The sequence below is a fragment of the Pangasianodon hypophthalmus genome, chromosome 2 (assembly GCF_027358585.1).
Source record: "Pangasianodon hypophthalmus isolate fPanHyp1 chromosome 2, fPanHyp1.pri, whole genome shotgun sequence".
Classification (NCBI taxonomy): domain Eukaryota; kingdom Metazoa; phylum Chordata; class Actinopteri; order Siluriformes; family Pangasiidae; genus Pangasianodon; species Pangasianodon hypophthalmus.
This window is the reverse complement of record NC_069711.1, coordinates 20,205,352-20,226,212: the sequence shown is the minus strand read 5'-3', so window position 1 is coordinate 20,226,212 and position 20,861 is coordinate 20,205,352. Positions and strand designations below refer to the sequence as shown.

At 37.7% G+C, this 20,861-nt stretch overlaps 1 protein-coding gene across 1 annotated transcript in view; it reads left to right on the top strand.

The window, feature by feature from the left end:
• The first annotated feature begins 3,064 nt into the window (after positions 1-3,064).
• tmem131 (transmembrane protein 131) overlaps positions 3,065-20,861 on the top strand; it is a 45,211-nt gene continuing 27,414 nt past the window's right edge. The window contains exons 1-3 of the mRNA XM_026943439.3: positions 3,065-3,286; positions 18,396-18,457; positions 20,083-20,123. Coding sequence (XP_026799240.2) covers positions 3,154-3,286; positions 18,396-18,457; positions 20,083-20,123 — 236 coding nt within the window. The 5' untranslated portion in view covers positions 3,065-3,153. The remainder of the gene's footprint in view (positions 3,287-18,395; positions 18,458-20,082; positions 20,124-20,861) is intronic.

The following is a 20,861-nucleotide window of genomic DNA, read 5'->3' as shown; positions in this document are numbered from 1 at the left end:
CCACCCATGTTTCAGGGGCTTCCCCTGGGTACTCTGGTTTCCTCCTCCATTCCTAAAACATGCTTTGTAGGCTGACTGTCATTTCAAAATTGTCCATAGTGTGTGAGTATGTGTGATTACACTCTTTGAAAAATTGGCATCTTATCCAGGGTGTCCACTGCCTTGTCTCCTGGGATAGGGCTCCAGGCTCCCCATGACCCTGTGTAGGATAAGCAGTACAGAAGATGGATGGATAAATATAGCCTACATGTAAAGGAAAATATTTATTTTTATAGCTACATTATTTATTGATTTTATTTATATAAATGATACTCTTGCAAGTTCAGAGCAGTGACCCAGCAGGTATCGTTGCCACCTCACAGCTCCAGGGTCCCAGATTCAATCCTGAGCTCAGATGACACTCTGGGTGGAGTCTCACATGTTCTCCCACTGTCCAAGTGGGTTTCCTCCAGGTTCTCCGGTTTCCTTCCACCTCCCAAAAACATGCCAGCAGGTGGATTGTCTAAGATAAAATTGCCCCTAGGTATGAATGAGAGTCTGAGTGTGTGTGTTTGGTGTTCTGCTATATAGCAGGTATATCTGTTATATATGAACAGACTGTTTGGATTAATGACAAAAGGAGGTATAGAATATAGATATACACAGATATTTTAAAATTCACTGTACTAAGTTTTGCACATCAGTGTTATGGGTAATAAGAATATGGACATACTGTAACTGGCTGCACTATGCTCTTGCATGGTTAGATATTTCATGTGTCTTTGAGTTAACACATATCAGGGATGGGAAGTGCATTCTAGTCCAGCAACAAAAGTTGAATATTTTATTGTTCTAGTTAATCTACTTTTCATTGTTATGTTTGTCTTCTGTAGCATTACTTTCTCCATAATTATTTCACTCTAATTTCAGGATTCTCTATTCCCAAGGATCCCTATACTTCCAGTCATTAAGTGTCCTGATTATAGATATGAAGTCTACATGCAGTCACACTCAGACTCAACAGGAAACATGATGTTAAGTTTTGGCTAGAATGTAGCAAATTAACCACGTAAGCTTAGACACAGTGCATGGTTTATGTAAGAGGCCTAAGAGAGTACAGATTTTGGCTGCTTCAATAAACACAGTAATCCCACAGGTTGGCTGGCATGCAGAACATATCGGCTATGGGATAGAAACAAACAAACAAATGAATAAGTAAGCAAGCATACTTGGGCTACTGTTTGTGCAGAGTTTGGCATGTTCTCCATGTGTCCAGTTGGGTTTTCTCACACCTCCCAAAAGCATGCCAGCAGGTCGATATGTGTGAATATGTGTGTGCATGGTGCCCTTCGATGGATAGTATCCCATCCAAGGTGTGTTCCCACCTCACACCCAGTTTTCCCAGGAAAGGCTCTAGCTCCACTGTGACCCTGACCAGGGTAATACAGTCATCAATGATGAACGACTGAATGAATGAATAAATGAGAATAAACTGTGTGTTTCAAAAACTCTTCTCAGATAAACGGTAGTACAGTAGAAGCAGTACCAAATGACATCTGAACAGTTTTTCCCAAAAGTGCTCACTATTCCCAACAAGCCATTTATGACAAATAAGCAGAAATTGTCTTATAGTTGTGTATGTGGACTGTGTACAGGCTGCTGCATTCTTGTCTGGTTGCACATTATATGATCTTACTCTGATCTGGAATGTTATATTCCTGTGTACTTTATACATTTGGAGAATACAGTAATTCTGAGATAGATAGATAGATAGATAGATAGATAGATAGATAGATAGATGAACAGTTAGACAGATAGAGAGACAGACAGATAGACATAGATAGATAGATAGATAGATAGATAGATAGATAGATAGATAGATAGATAGATAGATAGATAGAGACATAGAGATAGATAGATAAACAGTTAACAGAGAGAGAGAGAGAGAGAAAGAGGTAGAGAGAGACAGACAGACAGATAGGTGGGGGGGGTAGAGAGACAGAAAGATAGATAGATAGATAGATAGATAGATAGAGACATAGAGATAGATAGATAAACAGTTATCAGAGAGAGAGAGAGAGAGAAAGAGGTAGAGAGAGACAGACAGACAGATAGGTGGGGGGGGGGGGGTAGAGAGACAGAAAGATAGATAGATAGATAGATAGATAGATAGATAGATAGATAGATAGATAGAGAGGGGGCCCCCCCGGCTCTTAATCCATTCAGTTGTCCTCAGTGTGAAAAGATGGATCTCAAAATCATACAGTCATTGTTGGTAAGGGTTCAAATACACAAAAATGCTGGAAAACCAAAGAATTTGTGGGACCTGAAGGATTTTTCTGAAGAACAGCAGGCAGTTTAACTGTTCAGGACAAACACGGGACTCATGAACAACTATCACTAAACAAAAACACACAGCTGTGGATCATTCAGGTAACAACACAGTATTAAGAATCAAGTGGATGTAAACTTTTGAATGGGGTCATTTTTATAAATTCAACTATTATTTTCTCTTATGGACTATATGTAAACATCTTTTATGTCAAATATCTTATTCACGTCAGCACTAAATAAACAATAACATGCATTTTGTATGATCCCTCTTATTTTGGTAAAATAATGAACATTTTGCAGATTCTGAAAGGGGGATGTAAAGTTTGACTTCAACTGTAGATAGATAGATAGACAAACAATACAAAATACAAAAAATGAAATAGACGATTAGATTTTAATCGTAGATTAAATCTCACAAAACTGACTGATTGTTTCATCTTCAGTAAGCTGTTTTGCTGGTCAGCTTGGCTGTGGATCAGGAGCCTGGGACCAGGACCAGCACTCCAGTCCATCTCATCTGCACACACTGCTAAAACACCTCGAGCATTTAAAGCGTGATTGTGGAACAGGCTGAGACCCAGGCCGCATCCCGTACACTTTCCCTTTTCCCTATGTATGAGCACTAGGTAGGGTATAATGCAATGGCGTTATACAGCCTACGTAGCCACTACGAAGCAATTTAGGATACAGCCTCAAACCCGTGTTGTCCAGCAGGCAGTGATGCCGCTGGTTTCCGCCAGGTAGCGCTGTGGAGCGGATTCGGCGCTGTTTATATCCGCATGCACACACACGGGCTGGAGTTTTACACACACACAGAGAAACTGATAGCGAAACAGCAGCATGGCGAGTGAAGAAAGAGCACAGAGTTTCTCTCATCTACCAAGAACTAAATCCTCACCAACATCATGCATCGGCTGCATCCTGCGGGTTTTATTTATTGCAGTAATACACATGGCACAGGCCAACAAGCAAGGTAACTATCAGTGTGTATGAGAGTGTGTGTGAGGGAGAGAGAGAGAGTGTGTGTGAGGGGCCTTTGGGGCTCGTTTTTCCGATATCTGTTGAGTCTCTGTCAGTGTTGCTGGATGGCTATTTACCTGCAGGCTAACACCAGTTAGCATGTTAGTTTGTCAGATGGTATTTTAGCTGTAGCATGCTAGCTGAACATTAGCGGTTTTGGAATATACAGTAGTGGACAAGTGTCGTCCATGTAATATCTGCTTTAGCATACAGCTGACAGAAAATGACTCATATTTACGTCTGTGAGTGGACACTGCCAGCTCATACTGGCTAGCTAAAGCTAACTATCCAACAACCTAGCAGCCTCGGCTGAAGCAACTAGCCAGTGCTAGCTTTTATATTATCCTTTCTGTTTTTATCACACTTCATGTTTAAGTATAATGAGAGAGCGCATTTAGCTGCTTTGTCTGAGGCGTTACAGGAGGAGGTCTGGAGTTTCTTGACTAACGCTAGCACTGCAAGCTTCCCCAACAGCCAGGCTGTTAGCTGGAACAGGACTTAGTCGCGGGAGGTCGTTTTGTTTTTAAACCGTTCTACCTTTAAAAAACAGTTGTATGGTGAAAAAAACATATTTTAGGCTCGGGAAGTTTTCGCCCCAACTCTGTTAGCTTGTTAGCTAAACAGAGTGTGAGGCGCAGTGCAGGCCTGTGTGTGTTGTCAGCTCTGACATGTCATGTCAACCCAGTTAGCCAAGAAAAGCAGCAGGTCACTGAGCAGTCCGCATCCCAAACGGATCCCTGCTGCCTACATAACTGCACTACGACGCCTATAAAATAATGGCGTGAAGTTGTCTATATGTGTGAAGAAGTGTGATTTGGGATTCAGCCATAGGGTTTGGGCAGAAGTTGAGCCTGTATGTGGGGTTGTCTTCAGTGAAGATGTGGAAGGTTTCTCTGTTTGGCCTTTAGATATGAGATGAGAAATGTGCCAGTACAGTGTGAATTTAAAAACGTACAAAAATACAAACTTTTATCTGAATGTATGAATTAAGGTTTGTGTATGATTCAGATCAAATTGAAGTGGTATTCCTTGGCTTGAGTGTGTGTGCAAGGTTTCAGATTCAGTTTAATAATAATCATGTGTAGAAAAATTCATTTATTTGCTGGCATGATCCATTTCAAATAAGACCAGGAAAAAAAAAAAAATTCAAGACATATTGTTGGCTGAAATCGTGGTTGTAGAATCTGTTCTCCTTTGCTTTTCCTATGTCCTTGAATGTACTGTTCTGAAAATATAAAGATTTTGAAAAGGCACTTATGTCACTTACTAAGTCCAGTATAGAAATAGAAATAGAATATCAGTATTGGTAAATAATACATGTTTGAAAGCTAGCTAACTTGACTATTAAGTGATATTGGGGTATGAGTTGAGCTTAATCTATTATAGTGTAACTCGTGTAAATAAATTTAACTTTGTGTCCAAGCTTCCTAAATGTTCTCATTTATCCATAACAAAGCAGTACACTTCTTCCTTGTTGTCTACAAGCTCATACATGCTGCTGTTGCTCAGGTGAAATGTAATACAATAGGTATTATCCTGCTTACCTGAGCTCAGAAGGCTTGTAACTAGCCGTGCTCTGACACAATAGAAATATCAGCACTCTTCTGTCAAGGCAACCGTCCCCATGGCCTGTAGGTTATTGCATGCATTGACAGAAACTTTGATTAGGACATCCAGGAGTACATAGCAGCATGTCCGCTTCAACGAGTGCATACATTTGTTGTCTGATTGCTGCGAACAGAACATATCTGAATGCTGGATGGCTGTCGTATTGTCTTCAAGCTGGGAATATGTATTGTTTTGTGTAGTCGTAAGAAACGACATGCAAGAATGAGCGAATTTCATTGTACTTTCTGTGCATGTGGCAAGAGCGTTGATCATGTAATTTAACGCTTAAACTCGTTTCTGATTCTGCTCATGTTGGTCAATGTTTAGATGAAATTTTTTAATTACAGCACAAATTTCCAGAGACTTCTTCAGTATTTCTGGGAAAAAAACCCCGGTTTGTTGTGTTTGTGATCCCACAAAATAGGATCCTGCCTTTTTTTAATAGCAGTAAAAGTATAAATACTATTAAAGGGTTTAAAGTGACATGTTAACTTCCTTTATGGATTGTTCTGTATTTTTTTTTTTTTTTTTTTTCTTTTTTTCAGTTAAAGTTTATACTGATGGTAATAAAATGGCCTGTTGGAGCTGTTAGAGATGTGATTGGATGTTTCACGTAACACTACCTCATTTTATTGCGATGAATCATATAAATGCATGTGCAGGTTCAACATGAGCTATTTCAAGGATGTGTTGAAATGCCAGGTGTTTAATTGTGTGTGCGTGTGTGTGTGTGTGTGTGTGTGTGTGTGTGTGTGTGTGTGCAAATCTGCGAGCGTTGATCTTGAATATCCAAGCTAAGAATAAAACCTGAGCCAGTCCAGGTGTTTTTCGCAGAACATGAACCACTGGATCAAACGTATATGATTTAATTTCAGTCCTGCATTTCTCATGATTTTTAGTCTCTGCTGCAAATCAGCAAGGACATGTGATCTTTGCCTTCAGCTCACACATTATGCAGCTCTGCTTTGTAACCCTCCCAGCATTACTTTATTACTTGGATATGTTGCTAGACCAGGTGTAGAGCAAGCCAAATGGATTAAATGTCATAACCACAACGGTAGATTGGCAAAACTTGCTGAATGTAAGCAGCTGCTGCATCAATCTGGGAGATGAATCCAGTTGATGTCGCTTGTTGGCTTGTGGTTAGATCTTGTAATTGGACATCTTGTGCACATCATCTCTGGGTTTAACTTGCCACGTATATTAGACATCACCTTAAACATATTGACTGCAGTGTGTGGTTTTGAGCATTTAAATTTTTTGGCATAAGTGTATTGATGCTGTCTTTTGCATGCATCATGAAGAAACTCTTTTACATTTGTGTCCTACATCTTCCTCTTTCTCTTCGGCAGCTGATATTGGTTTGTTGCCTACATGATGTCTTCCTACCACAGCGTTGTTGATGTCTGATTGCTCAGAAGCTGTTGATTAATTTTTTGAAACCACACAGCTATGACATAGCGTTGCACTGATTGCGACGTGCGAGGTGAATCACTGGTGTATATATGAATCCTCTCGTTTTAATGTTATTGTCTCACAGGCGGACACTCCCTTAATTTAAAAGGAACTGTAATATTGAAAGGAATTGTTACTTTATCATCAAATATGAAGAAATATTGCTCTGGTGAAGCTGTCTGTAGGGAGGCGTTAATGTAACATTTATTAAAAGAAGGATTTAGTGTTAGTGCTCAGAGGTGAAGCTGTTCTTTAATTCGCTGCCATGGAGAAAGCCTTCAGAAAAGAGAACTTTCTGCTTTGCAGTTTTTAATTTAAGTGATAAGATGCATTTTTTCTGTCTTATTAACTTCAAGATGGGGGGAAGAGAGGCTGACGAGGCAACAACTGTTTAGAGATGTTATATTGTAAGTAACCACAGGAACTAATTTGTTTCCAGGACGTTCCACAACATGAATTGTAACATTAAAAGGATAAAAAAAGTATTTTGTCTCCTTGGCAAGTTTCTATTGTGTGATATGAATGAACACTTCAGGATGTGCTCTTATATATATATATATATATATATATATATATATATATATATATATATATATATATATATATATATATATATATATATATATATATATATATATATATATATTAAAACATTCATAAATGCTATTTAAAGGTTTAAACCAATATGAATGAAGAGCACAGTCTTCTTAACCTGATGAACGCCTCCTGCAGCCAGCGCTGCCTTCAAAAACTGCACGCTTAGATTTAAAAAACGCCGAGGTAAACAGGCAGCACTACGCCGAGGACTGAGCTCGTAGCAAAGAAAGGTTCAAATATCACTTCAGACATAGGGAACTGGTACAGGTTTAATAAGTCAAGTTTATGAACAAGTTTATGTAAAATATAATGCTGCATTACATCCTAAGCGGTAATTCGCAGGTCAGAGTTACGTCATTTTCGACCTCGGCCTGTTTAACAGATGAAATGGGAAACTGGACATCCCTATGTTCGTATTTTGTTAGCAACAAGCTAGGCAGCTAACTTGGATGAGTGGTCAGTGTTTTAGATTTAACAAACAAATATGTCTGTATGTTGATTAATCTAAAGCTAGAACTTGTATATACAATAAAACTCATTTAAAAGTAAAAAAAAAAAGTTTTGCTTTGTTTATTTATTTATTTGTGTAGCCGTGCTGATTTTGACGTCACTCTGTAAACGGGGAAATGTAGTGTTATTACAATGTTATTTTTAATATCCTTTCTTTAAATATTCTTTGTTTAATAGAACCAATGTTTGCTCTATTTGCTATAGATGGTGCTGTTACTATTTTTGCACTTGTATGTTTTCTGAAGTCCATTCTAATAAATAAACAAACTTTGAAAAATTATGCAATTTATAAGAACAAAAAAAAATTTAAATCGTAATCAAGAATTGTTCATAAAGTTCATAAAATTAAGATTTTTTTGCAATATCTCCCAGCCCTACCACTTCAGCGTTAATGATTGTCCTATAACAGCACAACTTACATTACTTATACACACACACATATGATTTATAGATTTATAGATTTATATACACACACTTATAAAGATATAAAATATTATATATATATATATATCTTGATAGCTTCTCTATCTTTTATAATCAGATTGTATATAATTACTATTATAAGTATTATGTCTGCTATCCTGTAACAATGCAAATTAACGAATAAAGGATAATCTTATCTTTTCTTATGTTTTATTCCTTTTCACCTCTACAGCCTCAGAAGCACTTTGCATGCCCAGCTGCTGAAATTAATTTGTGTGAAACATCCTGTTTCTCTGGAAACAGTGTATTCTATGCTTAACTTGTGCATGCACTATACACTAACTGCCCACTTTAATAGGAACACCTGCACTTTCATGCAATTATCCAGTCAGCCAGTAGCTGGGCAGCAATGCAATGCACAAAATCATACAGGTGCAAGCGCTTCAGTTCTTCAGAATTTTTTGGTCTTAGAAAGATCCTGTGAGTCTTTTTTCCAGTTTTCTACTGTCCCATTTCGGTGAGCCTGTGCCCACTGTAGCCTCAGATTCCTGTTCTTAGCTGGCAGGAGCAGAACCTGATGTGCTCTTGACCCGTTGTAGTCCATGTGCCTCAAGGTTCAACGTGTTGTGCTTTGTGAGATGCTTTTCTGCTCACTACGGTTGTAAAGAGTAGTAATTTGAGTAACCGTAGCCTTCCTGTCAGCTCGAACCTGTCTAGCTGTTCTCCTCTGTCCTTTTTCATCAACCACCTGCAGAACTGCTGCTCACCGGATGTTTTTGTTTTTCACGCCATTCTGTGTAAACCCTAGAGACTGTTGTCTGTGAAAATCCCAGGAGATCAGTAGATTCTGAAATATTCAGAGCAGCCCACTGGCACCAACAGCCACACCACATTCATAGTCACGGAGCACTGATTTTTCTTGAAATGTAGTTGGCTGTAGTTCCTAATAAAGCGGCCGGTGAGTGTAAAATTGCCTGACGTTGTCGAGTCAGAAAATGTGCGTGATTTTAATGATGTACATCAGATATGTTTATTATAATAAACATTATAATGAACCTAAAGCTTACACCATGTCTGCTGCACCACTGTATGAAAGGCTGACACACCCATGCTCACGTGACTGTTTCACCTGCTGATTCTGTGCTCATTTTTCAGACTCAACGTCTCCATATTGACTTTTTTTTTGTCTCTGTTTGCACAATTTTAATGGAACCGTATGTAGGTACAGTTGCATTGTGTGAATGTCAGTGTGGTTTAAATCCAGTCTGTCCAGCATGTCTCGTCACAAATGGCGAACAGGACGGGCAGCTACAAAAAATTTCCCTTTTGTTTCAAGTTTCTTTTGCAAGTCCAAGATTCAAGTTTTTATTTATTTATTTATTTATTTTTATTAATAACAAGCTAGCATTGCCTTCACAGAATACATTTTCTAGAGCTGCACAAGGACAGTGAAAGATTATTACCTTAGGCTTATCTTGCATTTTTATGCCTAATTGTAAATTTAGCAATTATTATTACTGTATGCAGGTATAAATAATAATCTATTTAAAAAAAAAAGTAAACCTCAAAGTTTGAATTTCATTTTGATCAATGCAGTATGATTGAAGGTCAGATTTTGAAACAGCAAAAGATACTCTGTACTCCCTGGTGGTGCTTTTTTTTTGTGTGATCTTGACAGTGTTTTTCACACCCCTCCTTCTCTCTGACTTCCTGTCTGATCCTGACAAGACACATCCAGCCCTCTTTATGCTAAAGCAGCAGCTGTCCATATCAAACCTAACAAAGGTTTAAAAATGTCTTGAAAACAGTAAAATATTCATATGGTTGAAGTTTTATTTTGAATTGTAATAAATTGCTTAATAAATTCGCTCCTTCAGGCAGTATCTTTCCAGTGCATTTTATTGAAGCTTTTAGTGCTGACTATAGCGGACTTGCATTTTGTGGGTGTTAGAAATTGATTTCAGGCAGATAGAGGATGAGTGTGTTGAGGAATTACTGACTGGAGCATTTTAGTGCAAGCAAAACTTCAAAATTTGTGCAGCTCCTATGATAGTTGCCTCATGGCAAGCCACGCAGGGCAAAAAGTTGCAGAAGAAGAGAGCTGGTGGTGAGGTGATTGATGTAGCTTACATGTTCTTCTGTCTGTAGTGGTTGAAGAATAAATCATGGACTTTACTATATCAAATTAATGTAATGTAAATATTTATCTTCACTTGCACTCAACATTTCCTCTACTTGGATAACCAATTAAACAATATAAAGGACAAGCAGAAGAAAATGGATGGATGGATGAATGGATGGAAAATATAAAGGATATAATATAATATAATTAAAAAAAAGAAGACTAAAAGCTACCCACAGCTTTGACTGAAGCCATGATTTGTCAAAAAAAATTCAAAATCAGCTGGAGGTTGGTGTTTTTCACCCACACACACAAACGTCTTCAAAGTGAACCCTAGCAGTTCTTGCTGCTTACACTGTGTAGACTGTAATCCCCAAATTATGCATTTATTCATCTTCAGTGTTTTATCCTGGTCAGGGTTGCGCTGGGTTGTGGATCGGGTGCTTATTCTGAGAACACTGTGTGTGAGGTGGAGATACACCCTCGATTGGATACGAGTCCATCATTCTTTTGGCAGAAGGGCTGCAGTGATTAGTCAAGGTTGTTCGCATTATTGATCATTTTCATGATTAATTCTACATTTGTCGATCATTTAATTAATGTGAAAGCTGTAAAATAATTCAAACTCTTGACACCTTTGGTTGTTAAACCTCAAACTTCCATAGATTTTCTTCACTGCCAAGCACTGTGTTTTCATTTTGTTAATGTGGTGTGGCACATTTTTATATTCAACAATAGACAAATCGCTACATCCAGCAGAAAACATGGAAGGCATGACATCTGAAATTTGGAAAAACAGTAACGTTCAGTGTAGTCTGTGCAAAACTGTGCAAAGATTAACCTGACACAACAGCACAAACTAAAAAAAAAAAAGTTTATCCATATTGTAAAAGACAAAACTCCTGATATGATTAGATGCTGCTGTTTTCGACATTGAATTTAAGATGGCAGTAACAGTCTTAATGCCAGGTGCAATCTGCATGCTTCCTGTACTGTGCTTGTCCGCTGGTTAGCATTGCTGAAAATGAAATGTGAGTAAATGAGCGCATGCAGTAGCCAGACTCGCTCTCGGGAACAGTAGGAAATACCGATGTTGTTAAGTATGGAAATATGAGCCTCACTTATCTCCAAGTTCTTTTGCTCATCATTTGTTATGCATATAACAGTTCTACCATTAACATGCAAGGTAGTCACCGTATAAGGATTTAAATAAAGAATAAAACAGGAACGCAAAGTGTGCAGTTACAGGAAGATGGTTATTGACTGTTAAAAAAAAAAACAGAAAACACACTATGTTGCGTGTTTCACTTGTAACATAAAGTTATTCAGTAGAGTAATAAGAAGTTACATGTTAATTTTTTTGCACAGTTTTGTTTTAAATTGTTTTAAAATAATTATTCAAAAAGTTTTGAAATGATGAGCTTATTTATTACAGCCATCCTTGTTTATAAGCTAAATGTTAATTGCAAGAAACAAATTAAAAATGAATGTTTTGTATCTATCTTGAAGCAGGATTGTGGAATCTAGCAAATAAACTCAGTCAGCTCAAATAATCACAGTGTAATAACTGTAACAGGGCTAAATATAAATATGTACAGCTATAATGAGAAGGTTTAATTTCCACAGAAATTCTTGTTCATTGCCAAGTTTCAGTTCGTTTCTTGTTAAACCAGTATTTCTATTTGCCAAGAGACTGTCCTGATTACAGCTGAGGACAAATGATTACATACACCTAGGCTAAAGACATTCAAAATCAATTTTTCACAACTCTACGCATTTCTAGTTACAATACTTTTCCAGTGTTGAGTCAATTAGGGTATTTACTTCATTACCATATGAGGTCTTTTAAAATTAATAGCTAAGAGACAGATTTATTTCAGGTTTTTTTTTTTTTTTTTTTTTTTTTTTTTGAGTATATCAGATTTTCAGTGGGTCAGATGTTTACACACACTTTGTTAGTATTTGGTGGCATTGTCTTTTAATTGCTTGAATTTTACTTTGCTGGAATACTCACAATTCTTTGCTGGAATTTTCCCCGTTCCTCCTGACAGAACTGGTGCAACTCAGTCAGGTTTGTAGGCCTCCTTGCTCAGATACACTTTTTCAGTTCAGTCCACAGATTTTCTATGGGATTCAGGTCAGGGCTTTGTGATGGCCACTTCAGAACTTTCACTTTGTTGTCTTTAATTCATTTTGTTGCAACTTGGGAGCTATGCTTAAGATTATTGTCCGGCTGGAAGACCCAGTTGTGGCCAAGTTTTAATTTACTGGCTGATGTCTTGAGGTTTTGCTTCAGTATTCCTAGATAATCCTCCTGTCTCATGATGCCATCTATTTTTTTATAGTGCACCCGCCCCTCTTCCAACAAAAGGCCTCCACAACATGATGCTGCCACCCCATGCTTCACATAGTTGGGATGGTGTTCTTCCAGTTAAAAACCTCACCCTTTTTCCTCCATACATAGCGCTGATCATAATGGCTAAACAGTTGAATTTTTGTTTCAACTGACCAGAGAACTCTCCTCCAAAAGCCTGGTGATCTCCTGCAAACTTCAGTCTGGCTTTTTTATTCTGATTTTGGAGTAGGGGCGTGACATCCTTTCAGGCCGTGGCAACGTAGGACTCTGTTAATGGTGGATGTATGTACTTTGGTACCTGATGCCTCCAGCTCCTTCAGCAGTTCCATTTGCTGAAGTCTTGAGGTTCAGTTGAACCTTTCTGACCAAAGTTTATTCATCCCTGGGAGTTATGCAATGTCTGTTCGGGCCCAAGATTTTTATGTTTGCATACAGTTCTAGTTATGACAATTGGCAAGTCAGAGGCTTCTAAAGGTCATTACATCAATTTCTGGAATCTTCCAGACTGTTTAAAGAGACTGGCAACTTGGTATACGTAGCCTTTAGACCCACTGGAAATTCTGATATAGTGAAGTAAAGCTGAAATAAATGTGTCGCTAATTGATTGCTTTAAAATGACCTCTGATGTGAACAATGTAGATGCACTACTTGACTTGCCAAAAGAAATATATGGTAACACGAAATGTGTGGAGTTGTGAAAAACTGAGATTAAATATCTTCAGTTGGATGTAAACTTCGGGCCTCAGCTGTATATCAAAGTATCACTGCACCTCCGTTCGTGGTATTTTAGCTGTGCCTTTATTTTGTGAAAAAGAAATCACTAAATGCTGATTCTCGACTAAGTCTGAACTCAAGCCCAAATTCAATCCATTGATGCACCAATACCAGTGTGTTAAACTGTGTGTGACTCAGGACCGTATAATTCCAGAACATGTCTATTAAACCTGGTCTTCAGTTGAGGTTACTGAGGCATGTGAGCCAGGAAATCACCTAAAATTCATACACAACCACACACAATTATTTTTAAGAGGAGTCTTTTGTTGTTTTAGTCCACTTAACAGCGCCTAGCTCTCTTTCACCAAGTATCACCACAAAAGCCTCTGCTATGGCACATGATATCATTACTCATTGTCTTGACTCTTTGTGGTAACTTTTTGGACCTGAAACGCCATCGTGACAGGAAACCAAAGCGTAGGCAGTAGTTCATCCTCCACACCTCATTTGAACAAGTTTTTTTAAAAAGAATGCCTACATTTAATGAAGGCAGGTGTTTGTAATAATATAAGCAATCATATGCCACATTTCCCAATTGTGATATTACAAACAAACATTAATCCTTTGGAAATATCTGGTTGTGTTTGCGAATTTGTCATTTGCAGGAAACTGTTTATCTTTTATCATTGTAATATAATATCACGTCACCTGTTGGAAATGTGCCTATGTTTACTCACCCTGCACACTAGTGAGCGTTCAACTGAACAAGGCCTGTTAAACAGCTGCTAGACCTCAATGATGAGTTCATAATCTGAGCTCACCAGTTTATACGGGACTGAAGGGGTCTGTCTCTGGCATCGTAATCATTAAGCCCCTGAATCACAGCTCAGAGTAGGATTTGGGAGTTTCATTGTTAAGCAACTTAGACTTCCTTTCATTAGTGAGATTGTAAGGATCAACGTTTATGGAATTTCCTTCCATCGAAATTGAGCTTATCGAAATGGTTTATCGAAATTGAGCAGATATACTGACATTCTCTGTTTAGCTCTGCCTATTGAGGCAGATATTTCATGCCTGTGTCATCTTACTGTTATTTTTATTCAAATGTTTGTGTCAATGTTATTAAATATACATAAATATTACACTGTTTTTCTCATATTGCTTGTCTCATGCAGGTGTTTTTCTCTGTTTACATATAATTTTTCTTGTAAAGTTCTAAAGTGCAAAATTGGCATTCACTTGTCCGCATCACTATTCAAAAGTAAAGTAAAAAGTATTTGATCCCTCTGTCTGAGTGTGTTAGAGAGAGAGAGAGAGAGAGAGAGAGACCCTTTTTATTTATTTATTTATTTGTTTTCCCTGGTAATTGTACCTGTCTTCCACTCTCCCCGCAGCTCAATGTGACGATGTGAATTTTAAGCGTGAAATTGTGTCCCATGCGCGATTATGAAATGTTAACATTTAGCCAACTCCTAACTCACTAGGACACCTCTTGACTGCCCCTTAATATTATTACTAATATTATTTTTTTTTAATATCCCTGCCTTACACTCCAGCTCTGGATCCACTGAGATGTTGACCCAGGATAAAGCTGAACGATTAAAGATGAATGATTGCTATTTCTTACTCTGTACCTGTGTTGGAATGCCTCACGCTCAGTTTTTGAAGTAACACAAGAAGCTATTCTTGCAGCCTACCTTATCTCCATATTGTACTTGTTTTTAATAATTGTGTGGTTTGACCTGCTATTATCATGAGATCATTTGATGAAATGACTTTCGCATAGCAACAATTAGTTAATGTCTTCACCATTCCAGGAAATTCCCTTCTTATCCAATTTATTGAGAGAGCCATGTGTCTTGGCAGTAAATATTCAGTTGTCATTACTAATGAAACAACTGCTTCAGTCTATTTACTAATAGATTTTGGGACTGTAACTGGAACCATACAGGGAGAATAATCGTTGTTCTACCTGAGCACTCTATCAGTAGTGGCTGCAGAAGCCTAGGTTTTTATGGCATGCTGTTATGGCATTTATATTTACCTGTATAGCAATCATTTGTTGTATGAGAGGTAAATCTGGCCAAAAGTTAAAATGGTTAAAACAATAAAATGAAGTTGCAAACTCCCTTGTGCTATTTCCTTTACTACATGCCTGCATATAAAGATCCTATCAGTATGAAATAATTCGTCAGATTTGCTTTGAACTTTGTCAAATATGTTGCTGACTACATTGGAAAAGATAAAACATTTTAATTTTGACTCATTCTGCGTTTTGTATAGAAAATGAAGAGCAAATGAAAAGCAAAAGAAAATTCTGGATGTTTTTGTCATTAGCTTTTCCATGTTATGGCCATGAAAATCGGATATTAGCTTTTGATTTTCAGTTAGATTTATGGCGTGATATTATGTGTATTTATGTGTATTATATCTTAATTTGTAGAATCTTCAAGTTAAAAAAAAAAACAAAAAAAAAACCCCACAATAAATTAGTATAAATTACAGACAGCTCTCCAGTCCTGGTATAATAAAATGATAACGTTTATATGTTGTTCAAGGAATACAGTTTATTAAACACTTTTCCTAAACATAACAGGTTGCAGTACTCAAACAGTTCACTGTCATTTTTTTATTGTGTAAGTGTGAAATATCACTTGACATACAATGATTATTGTTCATGTAAAATGAAAAGAGAATGTCTGCAGAAAATAGCAGTAATTTTCTAAATTTGATTTAGACTGTTCAAATGATAAGTTCATGCTTCATGCTATGGCATATTAGTGTTCTCTGGCCTGTGTGGTACATCTGTGTGCAGGGTTTTTCTTTTTCCATATACATGTGTACACAAGAGGACTGTTAGGCTGCGTGAGTGTGGAGCTCATCATGACCTGTCTCTCCCACTCCACGCTTTACTAAAGTTACACCACTCATCTGGCTAAAAATAGCACCAGGAGGACAGCGATATGCAGCTGAATATGAGAACTGAGTAGTCTAGTGAGCGGTTGGTTTTGATAATATGTGACATTATAAATGCACTTCAAATGTTGATTGAAACAGAAAACCTTGTCAAATAGCTATTCTGTCTAGCATGTCTGTCCGATTGGATAGTGATTTATTAAATTAAATAAAAATGACCTAACCTCCTGCCTAGTGTGCTCTCACTATGACCCCAAACCCCCCCCCATTGGCTTGGCTAGACCCTAGGATGCCAGCAAGTTTCCTGGAAATTCATTTAATAGGGCAAGAGGTGTGACAGTGCATTAGTATGATGATATAATTGAAATTATTATTATTATTATTATTATTATTATTATTATTACTGGTAAATGACAATATAATTTGTTTGAGGTATCCAGCAAGCTTTAATTTTCTAAATGGTCACCTATTACTTTAAGAACAGAGAGAGAATCAGAGAAACTGCTAAAGGCTGAGATTTTTTTTTTCCTGGATATATTTAGGATTCATTTTTCCAGCAATTTCTCTAACCAAATGCAGTGCCTAATGTTTGCAGCATGTAATATTCTATTTATTGCAGAATATGAACTTGTACAAATGCTGTTATGCCAAAAATCACATTAATCTGTTGCATGGTTATCATACAATAAACTTTTTCCATTACATTCTACCTCTATGTGAAGGCCAGCAAAAAGTCTGTTTTTAGCTACCTGCAAATATTTTTTTTATTTTTTTTATAAATTATTACTATGTTGCATGGAACACCATTCTTCCAAAAGATATTTCCTTAACTGGTGCTTTGATGATGTTGATGCAGTGTGCTGTCGAATACTTCAGTCTAAAATCGCTTATTGGTTTTGAGGTGTGAGTGTGAAGGCCATAGCATATGAATTACATTATTTTCATCCTCACCGAAACATTCAGTGAGTCCTCCTGCCCTGCGATTGGGATGGAGTCATCCACACCACTCAGATCAGGACAGAAATGCTTTGTCGTTGATTAAAGGAGATCATTCTGAAGAACTTTATTGATTTCCCCTCTAAGGGGACAAGTGGACTCAAACCATGACAACAAAATGCCTCCCAGAGCATAACAGAGCTGGCTCGTCCCTTAGTTTGTCACCTGTCTGAGTATTTTTCTTCAGGGTGCTAATTAGTCTTTACCTGTGTATTGATGTCATCATGGCAAAGCTTCAGAAAGCCATTCCCTTTTTCTCCCTGCACATTCTACAAACCGATATCGACAGTTGTGAATCTGTTGTTGCATGTAGACTCTCTAACTGGTGCCCAGAAGCTGGTTGGTGGATTTCTTTTTTGAAAACTGGGAAATTGGTGGCTTTTTTAAAAAAAAAAAAAAAAAAGTGGGTGAATTGGTGATGAGGAGTTAGTCATTGAAAAAGGTTACTGCTTCAGTAAAAGACAGAACAAACTAGATGAACTGTCCTCTATCTGCTTAATCCAAAGCTCATCACACTGACCATTATGAAGTCATGCATGTACTGGAGTACTGGTGTACTGAAAGTCGCCGTACTGGAGTGCTGAAAGTCGCCTGTTAGGTCATGGTAGGTCTATTTAACATTGGTTGAATGTTCAATACAAGCAGATTGCAAGTGGATTCATTCCGTAGCTACTATAAAATATGGTTCAGTGTCTGCTGTAGAGCAAAGAGTCAGTCTGATGCAATGCGTTCAAAATTAATAATAATTTTAAGCTGTGCTACAATCCAGAATAGAAATAAAGATAAAAATATAGCCTTTGATATCTCAAATGAGGAAAAAAATTTTCTCACAATTTGATATTAATTATGCTAATGTGTGTCATTAGTGCTAGTCAAATTGGGTGAAATATGTGTAAAGACAACAAACTTTCTAAAGTCTCCATCTGCTCGTGGGTTATATGATGATCTGCCGATCTGTTTCTGGTTTTAAATATGAGAAGACTGAGACATGACCTCTTTTGACCTTCTTTTTCATTATCTGCCACTGTGCTATTTTGATATGGCTAAAAAAAAAAAGTAGTAATTCAAGGAAGTGTTTAAAGCTGAACATGATTTTCTGTCAAGAAGAACCCACACTGTGATTAGATCTGTGTGATTACCATGTCTTGGGTAATTAATTAGACAGAAAGATAATCAAAGTGTGAAGAATGTCAAGATGGCTCTAATGGTCCCTTCTTTCTGCAGTCCTTTGTGTAGTCTTTTTGAATATTATAGAGTATGAATTTCATGCTTTCAGAAACAGACATTTAACACTCTTATCATTGTGCTTTGCATTTTGTGCTGATACCTAAACCTCATGAGAATTTGCTCTTTGTCTGTCTGCAGCTTTCATCCAGTCAAACAAAATCCTGGAGGTACTACATTTTGGCGATGGAGCGTTCCTGCAGGTAAGCCTTAAGATTATTCACTTTTACTTTGAGGGTTCAATTTTATTTCACTCTGCTCAGCAGCTTCCCTTTTTTTGAGCTGGAATGAAAAAGTAATTCCAAAAAGGTCTTTTGTGAGTGAGCAAATTTTGCTAACTTTATACTGTTGCATTTTTGGAAAGCACACACATACAGTTGTAGTTCTACAATTTACACAACTGCAACTGAAAATGCAGTTTCACAGTCCAATTTAAGTGCGTGCTCACCTAAACTAAAATAGTTTTGCAGAACCCCAGTGTGTGTGTGTGTGTGTGTGTCTGTGCAGAGGAAGACTCGGGAGGCAGGCAGAATGTCAGCAGATTTCAGGGCTTGCATTTTCCACTGCGCTTTTAAGCGCACTTTCCAAAACTCAACCAAAAAGGGGCAGTCGCTAGCTCGCAGCTCTCGCCCCGTTCAAGTTCGCAGTTTGCATGCATGCATGTGTACGTGTCTTGCAAGCTCCACCTGCGAGCTCTCTCTCTCTTGCTAGTTACAGGAGTCACTGAAAGCACAAAATAAGACACAGGTGAGAATCGTCACCCGTCACCTGCCGGTTCAACCTGCCTCCTCTGCTTCCGCAGCTGACGCTCAACCCACACTCCGGTCCACTTTTTTGTTTTTTTTTTTTGCTTGATTTGTATAGATTGCAATCAATTTTATATAGCTGTTTTAACAATAGACAGCTTTGCAGATATTCCGATGTAGGTTCAGATCCCTAATGAACAAGCTAGAAGTGACATTGACAAGTAAAAAAAAAAAAAAAAAAAAAAAAACTCCCTGAGACGACATGGGGAAGAAACCTTGAGAGGAACTCAGAAGGAAACCCTTCCTCTTATTTGTGCCTTTTGGATAGTACTACAAATATTACAATTACAATACTACAAGTAAATAGAACTATAAATTCTTACAGTATATAGCTGTAGAAGAGGAAAGACAAAAGGATGCTCAATATGAGCATATTGTGAATAAGAGTCCTGGGATGAGCACAGGACAGACTTTATGATTACAGTACAGCAGCAGTTCTTAGGTACACGTCTACAGTGTCCAGGTGAGATTATCCACTGAAGCAAGGGTGAGTCTGGGTAGGGCAAACCTTTTAGGGTATCCATGTTGGACCACATTCAGAAAGCTCCAAGCTAGAGTAGAGCATTATGATGAGAATAGCATGAAATAGATGCATCTGAATATAAAAATGTTTGCTTCGCCCGCTCCACTTTTGTATCAGTGAACAGTAATGAGCTGTTGACAAAAACAGCATTCACTCTGTCTACCACACTTAATTCTACGCATTAATAGTCCAGTTTATGATCCCACATGAGTAATTACTTGTACTCACACACGGCAGGCCCCTTGCACATCAGACTGACGTGTTGTGCGAGGTTGGGAAATGTTATTCTGTGTCCTTTTTTTGGCAGTGTCTTCCCCTTTTTTTTGTCTGTGTGTTCCTCTTTATCAGGGAAATCTTAGTACTGTAGGTTTCTCCATAACTTGTCCTTGAATGTTTCAAAGAGCCATTTTGATAAGAGCAAATGTAATTCCAAGAAGTAAATAGTGTGAGTCACTATAATTTGGGAAAAAAAACTTTCTTTCATGTTTATTCTTTACAGGCAGAGTCTGACATTGACCTTAGCTCATATCATCAAAAAAGGTAAGCTGTGTGTCTGTGTGTGTCTGTGTGTGTCTGTGTGTGTCTGTGTGTGTCTGTGTGTGTCTGTGTGTGTCTGTGTGTGTAATGGGATGGCATTTTTCAATTATTCCATGGTGGTATTTTTATTATTCCATTTAGGGATGGCGGATAGAGACTTAAACCTATATCACGATATTTCATGGTCATCTTTTTGCAGTAATGATATAAATAACAATATGAAAATAGTAACATTCAACACTATCTTTTTGGCCACAAATCACATCAGCGTACAGTCTTGAGAGCCATGTGATTCACATCTGAGCTTCTGTATCCAAACCACTTCCATATTACGGAGAAAGCTCCTTTTTTTGGGGGATTAATTCCTCTTCTTTGTCTACGGTTGGAACGTCGCCTTCTGCATGCTTTTTCTCATTCTATGTGCAAGATGCCCACGTTGCGGCACATAAAATGTGATCAACTATATCATCAGTGTCGTGGGATGACACATTCTTATCATGGGGAGGAACTGTACCGGTATATCATGGACGATACGATATGGCACAGCCCTGATTCCATTTATCTTTGGACGTCATGTCTAATCACAGTGTTGATGATTTACTTGCTCATTCTACATCACATCACTACTAAATCATCTCAGATGAGATGGAAAAATACCCCCTGGAAAATTAGTTTATAATAAGTACATTAAATATCCATATGTGGTTATGCGTTATTCATCTCTACCACACACAAATGCAG